At 43.9% G+C, this 21,010-nt stretch overlaps 1 protein-coding gene across 1 annotated transcript in view; it reads left to right on the forward strand.

Annotated features, from left to right (window-relative positions):
- The first annotated feature begins 10,462 nt into the window (after positions 1-10,462).
- Positions 10,463-21,010, forward strand: part of MAP3K15 (mitogen-activated protein kinase kinase kinase 15) — a 145,113-nt gene continuing 134,565 nt past the window's right edge. The window contains exon 1 of the mRNA XM_010822151.4: positions 10,463-10,817. Coding sequence (XP_010820453.2) covers positions 10,463-10,817 — 355 coding nt within the window. The remainder of the gene's footprint in view (positions 10,818-21,010) is intronic.

Here is a 21,010-nt window from a genome sequence, read left to right on the forward strand (position 1 = left end):
AAGGCTGTTGACTGAGAATGCTGTTGGATGCCCACTGTATCTGGGGAAAGAGATGGAGGAGGGGCAGAAGCAAGTGTGATGAAACAGGCTTAGATTGTTAGAGACACTCCACCATGCCCCACAAGCACACTAACAAGTCTCTGGAAATTACAACAGTGGATTACAGAAGGGAGAGCTGTAAGAGATAGACTAGGGAACAGCACAAAAGGAAACCCCAAAACCAAGAGGAGGGACCAAAAAAGATCACTAGAGGAATTTAATATCTCTGATGTCCATAGACACAACAAACTTCAGCATGACCATGGTATCTACTGCCTTATGCAAGATGTGTGGCTTTCAACCAGAAATCACAAAGCATGCCAAAAGGCAAGGAAATTCAATCTGAAGAGACAAAGCAATTATCAGAATCAGACTTAGACATGACATGGCTGTTGGAAGTATCAGAGAATGAATTTAGAATGATTATGGTTACTATTAATATGTTAAAGGCTCTAATGTGAAAAAAGTAGATAAGATGCAAGGTCAGATAGGTAATTTCAGCAGAGATGGAAACTGTAAGAAAGAGTCAAATGGCTAGAAGTCAAAAACAGTAACAGAAATGAAGAATGTCTTTGATGGTTCATCAGCACTTAAATATTTATATGTACTTGAATAAATATCAGGACTGACAAAGATAAGCAGAGAAGGCACAAATGACCAAATCAAAAATAAAACGGAACATCATTATGGATCCTGTAGCCATTAAAATAATAATAAAGGAATACTATGAACAAGTTTATGATCATAAATACAACATATTAAAAGAAATGGATCAATTTCTCAAAAACCACAAAATATCAAAATTCAACCAAAACAAAATAGACAATCCTAACAATCCTATAACCACTGGGAAAAAGAAATTGTAATATAAAAGCTCTGAAAAAGAAACCCCCAGATTAAAATGGTTTCACTGGAGAATTCTATCAAATATTTAAAGAAGTAACACCAATTTTACACAGTCTCTTCTAGGAAATCAAGAAGAACAGAACACTTCCCAAATCATTTTTGAGGCTGGTATTACTCTGATGCCAAATCAAGGCAAATATAGTACCAAAAAATTGAAAACTGCAGGTCAGTGTATCTCATGAACCTAGATGCAAAAACCCTTAATAAAATGTTAGCAGACAAAATCCAGCAATATATAAAGAGAATTGCACACCACACCAAGTGGGATTTATTCCAACCACTCAAGTTCAACATTCAAAAATCAGTTCATGTAATCTACCATATCAGCTGGCTAAAGATGAATAAATCATATAATCATATCAATTAATACAGAAAAAGCATTTGAAAAAAATCCAATACCCATGCACAGTAAAAAAAATTCTCAGTGAACCTAAAATCGAAGGAAGCTTCTTTAACTGGATAAATAGCATCTACAAAACTTATTGCTAATATCTTACTTAGGGTCAAAGTCCAAATGCTTTCCTTTTAAGACTGGAACAAGGCAAGGACATCCACTCTCACTGTTCTTATTCAACATAAAACTGCAAGTTCTAGCCATAGCAATAAGGGAAGAAAAAGAAATAAAAGGCATAAATATTGGAAAGAAGAAATAAAACTAATCCTTTTTGCAAATTACATGTTTGTCGACATAGAAAATCCCAAGGGAGGCAAAACAAGAAACTGTCCTGAACTAATATGTGGGTTCAGCAAAGCCATGTAATAATACAAATGCAATGCACATAAGCGCTTGCATTTCTCCATTTTAACAAATGACCATGCTTGCTTCTAAAAAATTAAATACTTGGATATAAACTTAATAAATATGTGTAAGATCTGGATGCTGAAAATTAGAAAATTCTAATGAAAGACATCAAAGAAGATTGAAATAAATGGAGAGGAATACTGTGTTCATAGATTGGAAGATTCAGCATAATATATTTTCAAATAGATCCATAGGTTTATGTAGTTCCTATCAAAAGCCTAACAAGGTTTTTATAGACAGAGACAAGCTTATTCTGAAATTTATATAGAAAAAGGCTCTAATTTAGCTACAACAATCCTGGAAAAGAGAAATACAGTAGTCACTATATACAGTAGTATATACAGTATGTATATGTATATATATATACTATATACAGTAGTCACTCACCCCATGGTAAGGGCTGCTATATAGCCTGCTCAGTAATCAAGGCAATGTGGTATTGGTGGAGGGATAGATACATAGGTCAGTGGAACAGAATATTGAACCCAGAAATAGATGCACACAAATATGCCCAATTGTTTTTTCACAGAAGTGTAAAAGCAATCCAGTGAAGAAAAGAGCCTCTCCATCAAATGGTGCTGGATCAATTGAACATCCAAAGGCAAAAATGAACCTTTATCTAAGCCTCACACCTTATATCAAAATTAACTCAAAAATGGATTTTAAATGTAAAATGTAAAGCTATGAAACTTTTAGGAGAAAAAAGGGAGAAAATCTTTGAGCCCTAAGTCTAGGGAAATAATTCTTTAACTTGGAATCAAAAGCACCATCCATAAATGAAAAAACTGATAAAGTAGGCCTCATCAAGATTAAAAGCTTTTATCTGCAAAGCAGAAAACAGACTCACAGACATAGAGAACAGACTTGCCAACGAGGAGGTGGGGAGGGAGAGTGTTGGACTGGGAGCTTGGGACTAGCCGATACAAACTATTATATATAGAATGGATAAACAAGATCCTATTGTATAGCACGTGCGCATGTGCTAAGTCGCTTCGGTCGTGTCCAGCTCTGTGCGAGGCTATGGACCATAGCCCACCAGGCTCCTTTGTTCACGGGATTTCACAGGCAAGAATACTGGAGTGGATTGCCATGCCCTCCTCCAGGGGATCTTCCCGACTCAGGGATCAAACCCGTGTCTCTTACATCCCCTGCATTGGCAGGCAGGTTCTTTACCACTAGCGCCACCTGAAAAGCCTATAGCACAGGGTCTTATATTAAATATCCTGTAATAAACCATAATTGAAAAGAATATGAAAAAGAATTTTTTAAAAAGATTAAAAGCTTTTGCTCTGTGAAAGACCCTGTGAGAATTAAAAAAAAGCTACAGACTGGTAGAGAAATATTTGCAACCCACATATATGAAAAACAACTCCTATCTAGAATATATAGAGAACATTCAAAACTCAACCATAAAAAAACACAAACATTCCAATTAGAAAATTGGCACAAGATATGAATAAACATTTACCAAGAAAGATAAATGGCAGAAAAGCACATGAAAAAGTGTTAAACATCATTACCCATTGGAAAAATGCATATTAAAACTACAATGAGATTTTACTACACACCTATCAAAATGGCTACAGTTTTTTAAAGTGACAACACGAAATACTAGTAAGGATGTGGAGAAACTGAATTGTTTATACTTTGCTGCTGGGAATGTAAAATGGTGTAGTCACTTGGGAAGACAACTTGTCCGTTTCTTAAAAAGTTAAACAGGCAACTACCATATGACCCAGAATTTGCACTCCTAGGCATTTATCCCAGAGAAACGAAAACTTATGTTCACACAAAAAACCTATACATAAATGTTCATCATAGCTTTTTTTGTAATGGCCCAAGACTGGAAACAAGCCAGGTGTCCTTCAAAAGGCGCATGATTAAAGAAACCATGGTGCATCTCTACCTTGGAATAGTGCTCAGCAATAAATAGAAAGGACTACTGATGCAACAACTTGGATGAATCCCAAGGTTATATACTGTATAGTTCCACTTATAGAACATTCTTGAAATGACAGAATTATAGAAATGGAGATCAGATTAATGGCTGCCAGCAGTTAGGGATGGGAGGTGAAAGGGCAGTCAAAGGGCAACAAGAGGGATCCTTGTAGCAATGAAACTGTTCTGTATTTTGACTGTCTTGATGCTGGTATCCTGGTTTTGAGAGCATACTATAGTTTTGCAAGATGTTACCATTGGGGCAAACTGGTTAAAAGCTACACTCAATCTCTGAAGGATTTCTTGTATATGATAAAAGAATCATCAAGGTGGTGGGTAGCCTGGAAATTATATCATGGAGAAATGACTGAAAGGTGTGGGAGGGGGTAGCAGTACTTAGCTGCCATGTGGAAGAAGGATTAAATTAGAATAAATGGGTGGAAGTTATAAGAAAAGATTTTATTTAAATATATGGAAGAACTTTCTAGAAACTATATCTGTTTAAAAAATGAAATGATGGAATTCTGAATATCTAGAGATTCTGGCCTTGCTGTCGCTTGAGCATGCCAGGACGCCTTAGGGCCTTTGCACTGGCCCTTGCCTCTGTCTGCAGTGCTCCTCCTGTACATATCTGCATGGCTAACAGCTTCATCTCTTTCCAGTTCTTCTTCAATGTCCATTTTAAGTTAAATGAGGGCTTTGGTTCGTTATATCATCCTCCTCACTCCAGGCCCTAGGCTGATGAAGCAGGTATCATCTGGAACGTTTGTGGTAGCAGAAAGTTGATGGCAGAGAGGAGAGAGTTCTGGAAGGTCTGGTACCAGAAGCAAGATGCTCATTTTCAAAGTGAGGCTGAGAAGTCCCAGAAAAGAGAATTGGAAATTAGAAGAGTATTTTGGAGAGAGATCAGTGCGCTGGTGAGTTCCTCCCTGCCATTGGGCATCTTGGAGGGTTGCCTACTATTCACTAGGAGCCTAGGAAAAGGACTCAAAAGATGGCTTGCTGCATATGGCCCAAGAAGTTTTCAGGACCTAGAGGACAAGTGTGGAGTGAACGGTATGCATTTTCCCAGGATAAGAAACCCATGAGTGGGGTTGTCTCAGCCCCTCTCCCTACACCTCCATCTTGGAGAGGTGGCTGGTAGGGTAGAAGGTGGAGAAGCCAACAGTACTCCTTCTTTTCCTGCCGCAAGGGGGCAGTCTGCAGCAGGCCTAGAGTAGAGAAGGGAGAAACACTTTTCTTTTTAATGTTTAAAACTTTTAAAAAATTTATTTATTTAACTTTTGGTTGCACTAGGTCTCATTTCTGCCAGCAGGCTTCTCTCTAGTTGCAGCGAGTGGGAGCTACTCTTCGTTGCAGTGCACAGGCATTGCGGTGGCTTCTCTTGTTGCGGAGCATGGGCTCTGGGGCACGCGGGCTTCAGTAGGTGTGGAGAACCGGTGTCCCCTGTGTTGGCAGGCAGATTCTTAACCACTGGACCACCAGGGAAGTCTAATGTTAGAACTTTCTCAGTCTCATCTTTAAAAGAATTTTGGACTTTTCCAGAAAAAAGGTTGCAAAAAATCACATAAGGAGCACGACACAGGACAGAGATCCTGGAGAAAGGGGGAACAATAGAACCCTGTAATTTCCCAGCTTAGTGGCCTGAGAGTTTCTAGGCCATAGAAGAGAGAAAGGGTAGTCTAGGGAGCCTCGGGATCATCCCAAGTTGATGGAGCTGGAATGCCAGTGAGGCCACGGAGGCTCCAGTTTGCATTTTGGAGAGGAGAGAGCTACACCAAGTTCTAGAGGTGTGTAGATCTGGAATGTTCAGTAGAGTACTGACCAGCGCTTGGGGGTAAAAAAAACATTCAGGGCTGGGGCAAGAATTACCTGAATGGATGAGAGGGAACAGTCCTTGGAGGTCCCACAGGACCCAAATAGTTTGTTTCCACTGGCCAGAATGGAACAACTTCATAAATCATAGGATATCGTGTAGAATTAGGAATGGCATTGCCTCAGTAGTGGAGATTAATTAGCCTTAGTCTAAAGTCTGCTCTGTGTGTGTGTGTTAGCCACTCATTTGTGTCCAACTCTGTGCGACCCCATGGACTGTAGCCCACCAGGCTCCTCTGTCCATGGGATTCTCCAGGCAAGAATACTGGAGTGGGTAGCCATTCCCTTCTCCAGGGGATCTTCCCGATCCAGGGATTGAACCAAGGTCTCCTGCATTGCAGGTGGATTCTTTACCCTCTGAGGCACCAGGGAAGCCCCAAAGGCTGCTCTGATCCCTCTTAAAGCTTAAAAACAAGCCTCAAAAGGATCAAACTGTTTTTTCAAGTAATTGTGTCCCAGGATAAAGCTCAAGAATATTTATGAAAATAAAAGTAAAGTGAAAGTCATTCAGTCGTGTCCAATTGTTTGTGACCCCATGGACTATACAGTCCATGGAATTCTCTAGGCCTTTCCCTTCTCCAGGGGATCTTCCCAACCCAGGAAATATAAAATAATATTTATAGGAATATAAAAATGTCTATATATTCCTATATAGGAACATAAGAATATATAGAATATTTATAGCAATATAAAAATACACAGTATTCATTAAAGTAAAATTCACAGTGTGTAGTATCAAATAAGAAATCACCAGGCATGTGAGGAAACAGGAAAACATGACCCAGAATGAGGAGAAAAACCAACCAATAGGAAAAGATCCAGTGATAAAACAGATGATAGTATTCATAAACAAGTATGCTGCTGCTGCTGCTAAGTCGCTTCAGTCATGTCCGACTCTGTGAGACCCCATAGACGGCAGCCCACCAGGCTCCCCCGTCCCTGGGATTCTCCAGGCAAGAACACTGGAGTGGGTTGCCATTTCCTTCTCCAATGCGTGAAAGTGAAGTGGCTCAGTCATGTCTGACTCTTCTCGACCCCATGGGACTGCAGCCTTCTAGGCTCGTCCGTCCATGGGATTTTCCAGGCAAGAGTACTGCAGTGGGGTGCCATTGCCTTCTCCGATAAACAAGTATAGTAAAACAGTTTATTATAAATATATTCTGTAAGTTCAAGAAGGTGGAGGGCACATGTAGGACTAAAATGGGACTGTGCCTGGTGTCACCAATGGGTGGTCGATTTAGGGGGTGACTGTCAGTTCAGAGATTGCATGTTCCATACCTAATGACTTTCCATCCTTATCTATCTGTAAGTGCTACTCTTGTTCCATCATACGTTCCATCTGCAGCATGTTTTAAAGGGAAATAACTTATTATTCTTAATAAATCTTATGAAGTCCACATTTTTCTCATAATATACTTGTTCACTCATGGTGTATAATTAAAACAAGCTGTGAGTTTCACCTATATTTCATAAACTAATATCTTACACACAATTTATGCTTAATGCTTCATCTATTATGTTTGATTTTTTGTACTTTATGGCGGATTACAATAATCTATCCATACAATATTTATAGCATCTATACACAGGTATATCTGTCTATAGCCATATCTCTTTATCTATTTATAACATAATGGCAGGGACTTTGGCTGTCTTGTTCACTCTGATAACCTCTGCACCAAGAAAAGTGCCTGACACATAATAGATGCTCAAAAAATTCTTGTTGAATTACTGCATATGTTAGAGTTTTCCCAAATACATTTAATATAGTGCAAGCTGGTTGTTTCCCTTTTGTCATTATGTACTTGGCCCTCAGGTACAATGTATTTTCTTAGGAGAAAAGGATTAAGATTGCCACTCAAATGGTAACTAATTTTTTTTTCTAGAGTCAAGGAACTAACTTGTAGGACTATAGTTGGTATGAATCAGTTCAGTTCAGTTGCTCAGTCGTGTCCGACTCTGCACCCCATGGACCGCAGCACACCAGGCCTCCCTGTCCATCACCAACTCCTGGAGTCCACCCAAACCCATGTCCATTGAGTCAGTGATGCCATCCAGCCATCTCATCCTCTGTCTTCCCCTTCTCCTCCTGCCCCCAATCCCTCCCAGCATCAAGAGTCTTTTCCAATGAGTCAACTCTTCGCATGAGGTAGCCAAAGTATTGGAGTTTCAGCTTTAGCATCATTCCTTCCAAAGAAATCCCAGGGCTGATCTCCTTCAGAATGGACTGGTTGGATCTCCTTGAAGTCCAAGGGACTCTCAAGAGTCTTCTCCAACACCACAGTTCAAAGGCATCAATTCTTCGGCACTCAGCTTTCTTTATTGGTATGAATAACCAGTCTAAAATAAGATAGAGGAAATGAGAAAATCACCTAGATTTAACCTTTAGCTACAGTGTCTCCACTCTATTCTTCAACTCCCCATTCCAGTCCAAATGACATCTCTCCGTTGAGGCAAAGTATTTTCCAGGGTATGTGCTTAGTAAGGGGTAGGGCAGAAGTAAGAACGGAACAGTTGTTCAACTAAATGGAAAAGACTAATCCAGAACTTTTCAGTTTTCTCATCAGTGGGGCTGGAGCAGGGGAGGTAGGAAGGACATCAGGAGGAGGGACTTGGGAATGTTTCAAGCATTCAAATTATTGGAGACAATGAGAAGGTGGGCTGTGTGTTCCACCTGTGGGGAAGATGCCTGTTAGCCAGGTCCTTTACTCCACAGGGGTTGCATTTAAAGAAAGATATTATTCAAGCCAGAATTCACAACTCCTATGAGGCTCACTTAGTCATCAGGGCCCAGTGAGAGCTGGAAGAAACATGGGAAGATTGAAGTGTGGCAACAGCAGGATACTGGCAAGCAATTGTGAAATGGGCATCTCTGCCCTTCTGAAGGCTGTGCCAGTCATTGAAATAATCTCAGATGAACAGGCACATTAGGAAAATTACTATTATTATGCATTGCAAGGTTGCAAAGAAAATGTGTCCTTTTATAGCATAGTATTTTTAAAAAGTCTTAGAAATGTTGAAAGTTTTCTCTAGCTTTCCTCTTCCTAATTCTGGTTTTGGTGTTTTTATAGTTTTCCTTGGAGCCCATTTTCCATTCATTGGCCACAAAAGAGGGTGCACACTGACGTCACTTGTGAAATTGCTAATGTCTATCAGGCCAGGAATGAGGATTTCTCCAAAGATTTATGCTGGCAGTTTCTGCTTCCTGTTAGGGGTGAAGTGGAGGAATGGACTATATTATTACTGAAACATGAAGAAAGGGCAAAGTATTATTTTATAAGTCCTATTTTCCTTGTGTCAAAATGGCTTGTGATATGCTGCAAAGGACACTGTCAAGAACATAAAAACATAGCCCATAGAAGAGGAGAAAATATTTGCAAATCACATATCTGATAAGGGACTGGTATCCATAATATATAAAGAGCTTTTGCAACTCAATAATAAACAGATGATTACCTTATTTTTAAAAGGGCAAAGGGTCCAAATGGACTCTTTGTCAAAGAAATTACGCAAATAGAAGATAAGCACATGACAAAATGCTCAACATCATTAGTCTTTAAGAGAAATGCAAATCCAATTCACAGTGGGCTATCACTTCATTCCCAGGAATCAAAAAGATAATAACAAGTGTTGGTGAGAGTGTGGAGAAGTTGGCATTCTTGTCCACTGCTGATGGAAATATAAAACCATGGAACCACACTGAAAAGCAGTGGTAGTTTCTCCAAAGCTTAAATATGGAGTTGCCATGTGATCCAGAAATCCCATTCCTAGGTATATACCCAAAGCAAATGAAAAGCTTTATCCACAATGTGTATGATTCTATTTATGTGAAATGTCCAGAATAGCCAAATATACAGAGACAGAAAGTAGATTAGTGGCTGCCTGGGGCTGAAGGGTATTGGGGAAGGTGGAAAGAGACTGATAATGGGGACTTGGGTTTTGGGGGGTGTGCTGAAAATGTTCTAAAACTGAGTATGGTGATGGCTGCTCAACTCTGAGAATAAACTAAAAACCATTTAAATGGATTAATTGGATGGTTTGTGAATTATATTTCAATAAGTTGTTACTAAGGGATTTCCCTGGTGGTTCAGTGGTTAAGACTTCACCTTCCAGTGCAGGAGGTGCAAGGTTCAATCCTTGGTTGGCAAGCTAAGATCCCACATGCCTCACAGCCAAAGCGTAGAACGGAAGCAATACTGTGACTAGAAATGGTCTATAGGCCAACAGACTTTGATGCTGGTGCATCATGGTGCTTTTGTCAAGGTCACAGTGAGAGTCAGGACGAGCAGCCTCCAGGGCATGGGCTCAGAAGGGCCCTGCTCTCCACATCTGGGGACACGCAGTACAAAATCAGTCGTGTTTTAAATAAGCATCTTCTCATCTCGATTCTGAGTTAAAACTATATCTGTATTTAGTTTGGAGTTGAATATTGACATCCAACCGGCGCTTTGAAAGAGCTTTTTTTAGTCTGTTTGAAAAGCCTCAAATTGTTTCGAGGGAAAAAATCGGGACCCCGAAGGCTGGAGCGATGGCAATAAACAACAAAATCTGCAGTTCGTGAATCCGCCCTTCTCAGAGCACTGCCCGGGGGACGCGGCAGGGGGCGCCCGGCGGGCTCCTGCCCCGCCGCCCTTCCCAGACCTCCCCCCGCCTTCCGAGGGCCCTGACGTCCCCGCCCCTGCCTCCAGCCTCCCGCCTCCCGCCAGAGCCTTCAAAGGGCGCTCGGGGGCTGCGGGGCAGGAGTTTCCGCGTGCGACCCAGGGGCCTCGCCGTCACCTGTCCGTCGCGGGGCCACCGGCGGGCGCTGGGTCCCCCCAACTCCCTTCCCGCGTCCCGGGAGCAGGTGCCGCCGCCGGCCGCTCGCGCCGAGGTGGGACCAGGAAGGGCGCGCCCGGCGGCCACATGGAGAGCGGCGGCGGGGCGACCCCGGCGGGGGCGGTCGGGGCGGCAGCCGAGCCCCCCCAGTGCCAGCTGCCGCCGGTGGGCGAGGGCGTGGCGGGGCCGCCGGGCCCGCCGGAGCCCGAGGGGTCGGCCGAGGGCGCGGGGGTCGGAGGCGAGGGCGGGGGCGCGGGTGGGCCGCGGCGGGCGCTGCGGGCAGTATACGTGCGCAGCGAGAGCCCCCAGGGCGGCCCCGAGGCGGGGGCGCGCCAGTGCCTGCTGCGGGCCTGCGAGGCTGAGGGCGCCCACCTCACCTCTGTACCCTTCGGGGAGCTCGACTTCGGGGAGACGGCCGTGCTCGACGCCTTCTACGACGCAGGTGAGGCGGGTCCCCCCTCTCTCCCACCCCACTCCTCCCAACTTTCCTTAGCACTCGCGCCGCCATAGCACCAGCTCCTCCCTATCCTAGCACCCCCTGACAGGACCGTCCTACCTTTTGGGGAGGGGAGAGTAGGGGGCATTGCACCCTTTTACAGATAAAAAACAGAGACCCCTGGCATTTATATTTCTTTATTCTTCAGTTTTCTTAAACATCAGATGATCCAAGAAATAGCCTATGACCCAGACGAGGCCGAGTCCCCCTTCCCACTACGTATTCTACTCTTACTTTCTCCCTTCTATGGGTCCCAACCCTGGCTCCACATTAGAATCCCTTGGGGGAGCTTTACAAACTACTGTTGCCCAGACTAATGACAGCGGAACCTGAGGCCTCAGGATTGTTGAATGCTTCCCAGGTGATTCCATTTTGCAGCCAAGAATGGAAATCGATGTTACAGTGGGGGTAGAGGTGCATCTCTTGGAACTATCCCCCTGTTCTTTTTTTTTTTTTTTTTTAAGATTTTTTTGGTGTGGACCATTTTTAAAGTCTTTATTGAATTTATTACAATATGGTTTCTGTTTTATGTTTTGATTTTTTGGCCATGAGGCATGTGGGGTCTTAGTTCCCCCACTAGGGATTGAACACTGCACCTCCTGCATTGAAAGGAGAAGTCTTCAAGACTGGACAGCCAGGGAAGTACCCTGCCCCACCGTGTTCTTTTGCACACTTATCACAGCTGTGCTGTACCACCAGTGTGGCAGATGTATTTTGTTCTTTCTGAAGCGTTCCTGGCTTCAGGATCTCCTCCATTGCTGGAATGGGACCCTCAGCTCACTCAGCCTTAAATCCGTACTTGTGGTTGGCATGAGTTCCTCCAGGTATAGAACGGATTATTGCTTGGCTGTTTTCCTTACATAATCTTTAGAAGCTATGTGACAAGACTCTGGCACTTGGGTGACATTCACAAACACTGCATGTGAGACAGTAGTTTACCTGGGAGCCTGTGCCTTGGTTTCTCCATGGGTCAGACAGGAGCACCATGCCTGCCCTAAACCCAAAAGCACCTGAGAAGGGAAATGGAGAGTCTTTAAGGTGCTGGCCAGACTGTGCTGATGAGGTGGTGAGCTAGCTTTATTACCGTTCATTCTTTGCCAGGATCTGTTTTCTGCAGAGCAAATGCTCCCCAGATGGAAGGGGGGCAGGGTAGCAGGCTTGTTCAAACAAGTGGCAGCTGGGCCCTTTGAAAATGCTCCCTTGACTTTTCTGACCACTCGGAGTTGACTTCAGCACAGCATCTTTTTTAGAAAAGTTGTTCAGGAGCCCACTTCACTGGGAACCACTCGGTTTTCTCAACTTCTGTTCATTCTCTTCTGAAAATGAAGTTGAACAGACTCTTCTCTGAATGGTTAAATGTCCCTTTGACCATTAGGCACAACTGTAGCCTCCTGCCTGCTGGTGCTCTGAAAATTGGCGTGCAGTGGCTTTGCTTCTCTGTGGTGTGTGTGGGGGGTGTGTGTAAAAAACAAGCCTCATCTACTACTAGAACTGCTTCTGTTGGGTTGGGTGTGATGGTTCATTCAGGCAGAGATCTTGGGCTTTCAATTCCAGAGCCACACAAAGAGCACATGACCTTTTCCTGTTCTGGGTCCTGATTGCCTAGAATTTTCAGCTTCATTATGTACCCCCTTTCGTTGACCTGGGCCTGGTCTTGAAAAATTATTTTTCAATACATCACGATAACTAATAATTTCTTCTCATAGGTGTGACGAACAGTATACAAAACTCGAGTAAATGGGTTCATGGATTTAAACAGACGCCCCCGCCCTCCCACCTTCCACTGGCTTCCTAATCTCTGCCATTCACACAACATTTTGGTGTCTCCCCCAAAAGATACAAATCTGTCACTTGGCTTCTTTGTAAAATTTCTAAAACCTTGCTGTCTGATATGTTAGCCCCTAGCCACAGGTGGCTTTTTACATTTAAGTTAGTTTAAATGCAATAAAATAAAAGTTCCTCATTTGCATTTGCCACATTTTGAGTGCTCCACAGACACAGTGAGGAGAGTGTTTTCCTCATCGAGGAAGGTCCCATCACATGGTGCTGTTCTAGAAAAATGCTTGTAGAAGAGGGGAACTACTCAACTATCCTAAGTGTGTTTGGGGAGATCATAGATGTGAAATTGAAGCCCTTCTGTCCCCTGTGTCAGAGCAAGTCAAGGCTGGCTTGGATCCTGTTTCCCGTCTCCTTGTGCAGTTTTCTGTAATCCTTTGTGGGTCGAAAACAGAGGTTATATGTCACCAGTGCCTGGGTGATTTGATGGGCTGCAGGAGAGCCATCAACCTGCAAGGGCGCATGTGGGCACTGCTTTGAGAGACAACCACTGCAGGCCACGAGGGCTGAGGAGCATCTCAGTGGCTTTTTTTTAAAAAAATTATTTAGTTTTGGCTGTGCTGAGTCTTTGTTGCTGTGTGCTTTTCTCTCGGTGTGGCAAGTAGGAGCTACTCTCTAGTTGCAGTGCATGGACTTCTCACTGTGGTGGCTCCTCTTGTCGTGGAGAGCACGGGTCTAGAGCTTCAGTTGTTGCAGTTCCCGGACTCTAGAACACAGGCTCAATAGCGTCTTAGTTGCTCCACAGAATGTAGGCTCTTCCTGCACCAGGGGTCAAACCCGCATCTCCTGCACTGGCAGGCAGATTCTTTACCACTGAGCCACCAGGGAAGCCCTTATCGCCTTTTGTTTTTGTTTTTTTTTTAATTATGGCAAAGTGTATGTAACATGAAATTTGCCATTTTAACCATTTTTCAGTGTGCATTTCAGTAGCATTAAGCGCAGTTGCCCTGCTGTGCAGCTATCATCACTATCCATCTCCAGAACTTCTTCATCATCCTGAACAGAATCTCTGCACCGCTTAATAACTCACAACTCCTCACTCCCCCAGGCCCTGGTAAGCCCTGTCCTACTGTCTGTCTCTATGAATTTGGCTGCTCTGGATGCCTCATGTGAATGGACTCATACAGTATTTGTTTTTCTGTGTCTGCCTTATTTCAGTTAGCATGATGTCTTAGGGTTTTGTGAATGATGCTGTCATAGGTGGATAAATTTCTGTTCAAGTCTCTGCTTTCACATTTTGGGGTATATACCTGTACATGAAATTGCTGGGTACAGTATGGTAATTCTGTGTTTAACTTTTTGAGGGACATTCTTTTTGCATTAACAGAAGTGGTGGTCATCTCTGTGTACCTTTGACCCACAGAAGGACCCTTTTTTGTTTTGTTTTTTTTTAACATCCATCCTCAAAGACGAGAGTCTCAAGTTCAGTAAAACTATCAAATTCAGCAAATGGGGATCCATCACTTGATTACTTCTAGGATTTGGAGAGAAAAGCATATCTGGTTTTTTGTTTTATAGGAGAAACCCCTTCTTCTGGATATGCCTTGATGCCTTTTGTTGCGGTGCCCATTTCGGTACTCTAACAGGATTCGTGATCATGACTTTGGCTGGCATACTGTTGTATTGGGTATGTTTGCACCGAGCAGCCTCCCTCCTGGGGGTCCTCAGTGCTTGTGAACATACCGAAAACTCAGACATCCTGCAGAAAGGAAACCTGGGTAACCCTGTCTCAGGGTTTCTAAATGTTTCAACCAGGAAAACTGTTCTCCGACAATGCTGCCATTGGGTGCACTTATAGTGTGAACTCTTAGACTGAGCTCTGGCCCAGCAGAGCACAATGCCTGTATCTCCTGGGAATGCACCGTATTATTGATGTAGGTGTCCTCTCCAGCTAGTTTCGTTAATGACCAGTCTAAGGACCTACACCTAGATGCTGGAATGGAGCTGTCTTGAGTTAGCTATTAACTGCTCAGATGACAGAACAGCCCCTTTGCTCAGGCCCAGGGACTGGGTGAGCTTCCCATTCTTGGTGTGTCTGGCTCTGCCTACCCTCTGTCCACTCTGAACCCCACTTGCAAACTACTTTCCTGACTCAGGGGCCCTGCTTTTGATTTTTTTTCTTCAGCAATGTTCACAGTGATTTTAAACGTGGAGCAGTATTGCCACCTGCAACAGGAAATCCTTGCATTTCCTGGACATTGATTCAAAGACCAAGACATCAGTTTCCCAGTTAGTTTTTTGACTTTCATGATTCCCTTGTTCTGGCAAGAGTCATTTGGAGGATACGAAGTGTGGCAGAGCTAGCTGGGGGGTCAGGAGATTGATTTTGCTCATTGTTGCTGGGAAGTGGGGACTATGTTTTCTGGCACCCATTGAGTCTATTATGGGATGTTTAAAGCTAGCTTTGGCCAATGAAATGTGAGTATTAGTGATGTCTGTCACTTTCGGTCAAGGCATGGCTTATATGTAGATCTTCACATACTTTCTCATCCCTTTCTGTGGTCTTCATGGGGACCTTGGAGGCTGACTGTAGAAGATGACAGTTGCACGAGATGGAAGGTACCTGGAGCCCTGAACCACTCTTTTGAGGACAGCTGTTGGACCAGGATCATCCACTTTTGGATTTTCCATAAACAAGAGAGAAGCTTTTATTTAGTCAGGTTCCTAAGACTTGGGGTGGTTTTTTGACAGTGATAAGAGAGTACCACTTGGATTATGAAAATATAGCCCAACAGCTAGAAAGTTGTCTCCTAGGGCATGCTTTTCCAAGAGAAAGCCAAGCCATGTATCATCTCATGTAATGGATTGTCACTGGTAATAATATATGCCAGTCATGGGGCCCCTAACTGTGCTGCTGTGGACCTTGAAAATAAAATGTAAATATTTGGACCATCAGGTTCGTGCCAGCAATGGGAGGAGACATTCTAGGTTCTTTCCTGGTTTCCCTGGTATTGGAGACAAGGTTATTTTTTCCTTCTGATTAAATGATACTGTAGTGATTCTATTAGTTTGTATCTAACAGTAACATTGAAATTTTTGCAACAAAAAAGAACATAAAATGGTTTAAAATAAGGCCAGCTCTAGTTCCATTCACTCCCCTTCATGTGGGTTGTGTCTTGCTTCACCTTCCATGATGTTACTCATAAATTCATTAGCTTGATGCGTTGTGTAGCATGGAGAGTACCCAAGGCTTCCATAGATGTTTCCACATTGCCTGGTCTCCCCTGCAGTTAGCTGGGCTTTTTGTGGTGAGCGCTGGCCAATGGAATGTGAACAGCGTCAATAAGTGTCACTTTGAAAGCAGCCGAGTCAGATGATACACCACCACCATTTCTCTTTGCCTCTGTCAGGACAAACTTGAAGGCTGTGTGTTCAGGATGGTAGTTAAGCCCCTGAAATGTGGGGGATTTGTCTGAGGTAGCAGCATAACCTAGCTCCTCCTGACTCAGATAGCTTGCTGTTCCTTCTGTTAGAAATGTTTGCATGTTTCTCTGCTAACTTTAATCCACAGGTGCATTGGCTCCTGCTTGAGAAAAAGACTTGCTGCTAAGTCACTTCAGTCGTGTCCAACTCTGTGCGACCCCATAGACGGCAGCCCACCAGGCTCTCCCGTCCCTGGGATTCTTCAGGCAAGAACACTGGAGTGGGTTGCCATTTCCTTCTCCAGTGCATGAAAGTGAAAAGTGAAAGTGAAGTTGCTCGGTCGTATCTGACTCTTAGCAACCCCATGGACTTAAAGATGTCTTAATACTTCTAAGAATTTGGTACACACTCTTTCTTCACTATTCTGGAAAATGCATAAAGTTCAAAGGAAGACAGACCTCTGGGACACATGGCGGTGTTTTTTCTAGAATGTGTGTCATCTGTACCTGCCCAGGAGACTGGCCACATCTATTTCCAGCAGAATGCAAGGGCATGAAATCATCAATTTAGCAGTTCAAGTCAGAAATCTAGGAATCAGTCTCGACTCCACCCTGTCCCTCATTGCCAAATCCAACCTATTGCTTCCAAATGGTTCTCAAACCCACTTCACTTCTCTGTGCCTGCCCCCTGCCACCATCGTGGTCCAAGCATTGGCTTCTCTCATTCAAGTTACTGTCAACAGCTTTGTACCTGATCTTTCAAGGTTGGGCCAGTCTTGGTGGATTCCAGTCCATGTCATCTGCTTAGAAGCCACTGTATCCTGGCAGCCTCTGCCACCTGGCAGCCCTCCTCTGTCCCAAACCCATTCAGCCTTCACATCTCAGGTCTTCAGAGAAGCCTTCATGGCCTTCTCTCCCTGTCTGTTCATTGTGTGCACACTGTGGTTTTGTTTCTTAGCAAGTAACACAATTGTGGTTACATGATTACTGACTTAATGTTAGATGTTCTGACAGTGAACTCTTCAGTGACAGGGAACCAGATGCAGTTTTCTTTGTGACTCTTTCCTAGGATTATCCATCCGGTTCCTTTTTAGACTAAATCTCAGTGGACACAGACAACACTTGGTTTCTCCTGTTGAGATGAAGCAAGATCTGTCAGGGACTCCCAAAAGGAGTCAACGTAACTCCTTGTAGAAACCATGTCAAAAATGGTGGCCAGGCCTGGATACAGTGCGGTTGTGATTTTGTTAAAAACTAAGAGATATCCTAATGACACATTTCTGGATCTGAATCTTTCTCCTGGGTGGTACCTATGAAACAGAAGAGACTGGAAGAACTCTGGACACACTGGACTGGAAACAGTGGTTTGGACTGTGTGCTGTGAATACTAATTCTTGTTGTTTGTCTACATTTTCTATAATGTTTATTTTCTGTGACATGAATGTGATTTTAAGAAAGTGCAGTAGGAGATTAAAGATGCAGTTGTAAGTCAGAAGCCTTTTTCCACTCTCCCTCCCTCCTGACTGGCTCAGGCAGCAACGATTGTATGTCCAGGGACCACAGCACATGAGCCCCTGGCTGGGCCTCAGCTAGATTTAGCTGCTGGCTTGCCCATGGGGGCCCTTCGCTGACCCTCCTTCCTTTTGAACCACTTTTACTGCTACTGACTCAGCCTTGAACCTGGAACTTTCCCCAACTCCTAGTCATGTGAACTGGCTGATGAAAAGCATCACACCGGTAGCACTGAACTGAGGCATTGCTGTGGGAGCCTGGAGTACGTGCAGTGGGTAGATGGATATTTGGGGGCCGGCCTGCTGTGTTACTGGCTGTATATTATTTGTTACAAGGGAAAACACATTTTCAATTCCCAGTAGTCAATTTACATGTTTTTGGAATACAAACCATAACTGTCTTTTAAAGCCTCCTAAGTATCAGGCTTTGAGAGAGGTGCCATGTAAATCTTGGGCAGATAGTACAGGTGGGAGATGACTGAATTTCTGCAAAGCAAGCTGGAAAACTTCTTGTTTCCCAGTCCCTTGAACAGGTTTTGAGCTCTTGGGTGTGACAGGGCTTGGCAGAAATGCCTGGTGGTTACTGGGGCTTGGCTGGTGGTGGAGAGTTGTAGAGCAGACAGGATTTGAGCTGTGGCCCTTGGCAAGAAGCAGAGTTCACTCAGGAGTTGGGATCTGTGAGAGGGCAGCCCAAGGGGGAGGCAGAGTTGGACACAGTGGTGGAGGGGTAAGCAGGAGCATTCAACATAGAAGATTTTTTTTTCTTCTCTTCAGTGTTTTTAATTATGGTAAATTTCAAGCATGTACATTACCCAGCTTCAACAATTATTAACATTCTGCCATCTTTTCTTCTTGACCTCAACCCTCCCCTCACCCCTTCCTTGATTGCACTTTTAAACATTTTTAGTATAGAATGTCGGAGAAGGCAATGGCACCCCACTCCAGTACTCTTGCCTGGAAAATCCCATGGACAGAGGAACCCGGTAGGCTGCAGTCCATGGGGTCTCGAAGAGTCAGACATGACTGAGCGACTTCACTTTCACTTTTCACTTTCATGCATTGGAGAAGGAAATGGCAACCCACTCCAGTGTTCTTGCCTGGAGAATCCCAGGGATGGGGGAGCCTTGTGGGCTGCCGTCTATGGGGTTGCACAGAGTCAGACATGACTGAAGCGACTTAGCAGCAGCAGCAGCAGTATAGAATGTATATGCATTGTAATGCGCAAATCTTAGTTGTACAACTTTGAGAAATGACTAAACCCAGGTAACCAAAGCCACTCAAAATATAGTTTCCATTTGCCCAGAGAGTTCCCTCATATCCCCTCCCATTCATTCCCCTTTCCATTCCCATTCATGGCCCCAGATAATGACTGTTATGCTGTCACTTTAGATTTGCCTTTTCTAGTGGAGAAGGAAATGGCAACCCACTCCTGTATTCTTGCCTGGAGAATCCTATGGACAGAGAAGCCTGGCAGACTACAGTCCATGGGGTGGCAAGAGTTGGACATGACTTAGCAATTAAACCGCCTTTTCTAGAGTTTTGTTAAATGGACCGAGACAGTGTGTACTCTTCAGTATCTGACTTCCTTTACTCAGCATGACATTTTTGCAATCTGTCAATCTGTATTGTTGCATGTTATCAGTAGTTTGTTCCTTTAGAATGCCAAGTGCTATTCCACTGCATGAATATTGGTTTAGCCATTCTCCTGTTGAAGGGCATTTGGGTTGTTCTGAGTTTGTGAAATAGAGCTGCTGTGGACATTTGTATATAGGTCTTCTTGATGGCAAATGTTGTCACTACTTTGGGGTAAATACCTAGGAGTGGAATGGCTGGATCAAAGGGTGTTGTTGTTGTTCAGTTGCTAAATCTTGTCCGACTCTTTGCGGCCCTATGGACTGTAGCCCACCAGGCTCCTCTGTCCCTGGGATTGTCCAGGCAAGAATACTGGAGTGGGTTGCCATTTCCTCCTCCGGGGGATCTTCCCAACCCAGGGATCAAACCCAAATCTCTTGCATTGCAGGCAGATTCTTTACCCTCTGAGCCACCAGGGAAGCCTCAGATTCCAGATCAAAGGGTAGGTGTAAGAAACTTCCACACTTTTTTTTTTTCAAAGTGGTACCATTTTATATTCCTTGCACCAGAAGCCACCAGAGTTCTGGCGGCTCACAACACTTTGTGCTAGTGAGCTTTTCTATTTTGGCCCTGCTAGTTGGGAAATCGGAGAAGGCAATAGCACCCCACTCCAGTACTCTTGCCTGGAAAATCCTATGGACGGAAAAGCCTGGTAGGCTGCAGTCCATGGGGTCGCTAAGAGTCGGATATGACTGAGCGACTTCACTTTCACTTTTCACTTTCATGCATTGGAGAAGGAAATGGCAACCCACTCCAGTGTTCTTGCCTGGAGAATCCCAGGGATGGGGGAGCCTTGTGGGCTGCCGTCTCTGGGGTCGCACAGAGTCAGACACGACTGAAGTGACTTAGCAGCAGCAGCAGCAGTTGGAAAATGTGGTGGTTTCTCATTGTGGTTTTAAGTCACCTTTCCTTGATGATCAGTGATGTTGAACACCTTTTCATGTGCTGTTTGGCCATGCAGATACCTTCCTTTGTGAGGTGTCTGTTGAAGCTATTTACCGTCATCCCACTCCCCACCCCACCCCCACACTGGGAGCCTGCCATTTTAACCACTCAACCAGCAGGGAAGTCCCCATTTACTGATTTAATTGCATTGTCATCTTATTATTGGATTAGAAGAGTTCTTTATGTGTTCCAAATTCAAGTGTTTTGTCAGTTTATTTTCTGAACATTTGGTCTCATACTGTGACTTGCTTATTCATCTACTTGTGATATTGGATGAGCAGAAAATTTTAGTTTGGGTTAAATGTAATTGAGGATCTTTGCCTGTTAAGGTTGCCTTCTGTGTCCCCTCTAAGAAATCTTTGCCTATTTCCAGGTTGTGGTCTTGGAGCTACTCTTCTTTGTGTTCTTTTAAAAGCTTTATATTTTGAGCTTTTACTTTGAGGCCTGTGATTCATCTCAAATGAAGTTTGACACAGGTGACTTTGGATAGACCCATCCTGATACCTTGATTTAAACATCTGGGAGATGAGCCTTGCCCAGGAGGAGTACTCCAGGCACTTTGAGTCTGGTTGGCAGGACCATGGCTGCCTCCCTTTCATCTCACCATCCAGGAACATATATGAAAGGCAGGTTGTCCTTTAGGCAAATTGCCTTTCTGACTTCTGGAGTAAAAACTGACAAAACAGATCCATGATGAAACTTTGCCAACATATGTTCCATCATCGTGTTCCACTGGGCCCGGCAATGTGAGTGTCAGAGGGCAAAGAACATCTCTGAGCCCCATTTAAAAAAAACTGTACGTAGAAATTCCAGCTGAGTGCCCTGAACTTAGTAAGTGCTCAGTGAATGTCAG

This window comes from Bos taurus, chromosome X, assembly GCF_002263795.3.
Source record: "Bos taurus isolate L1 Dominette 01449 registration number 42190680 breed Hereford chromosome X, ARS-UCD2.0, whole genome shotgun sequence".
In the NCBI taxonomy this organism is placed as follows: Eukaryota; Metazoa; Chordata; class Mammalia; order Artiodactyla; family Bovidae; genus Bos; species Bos taurus.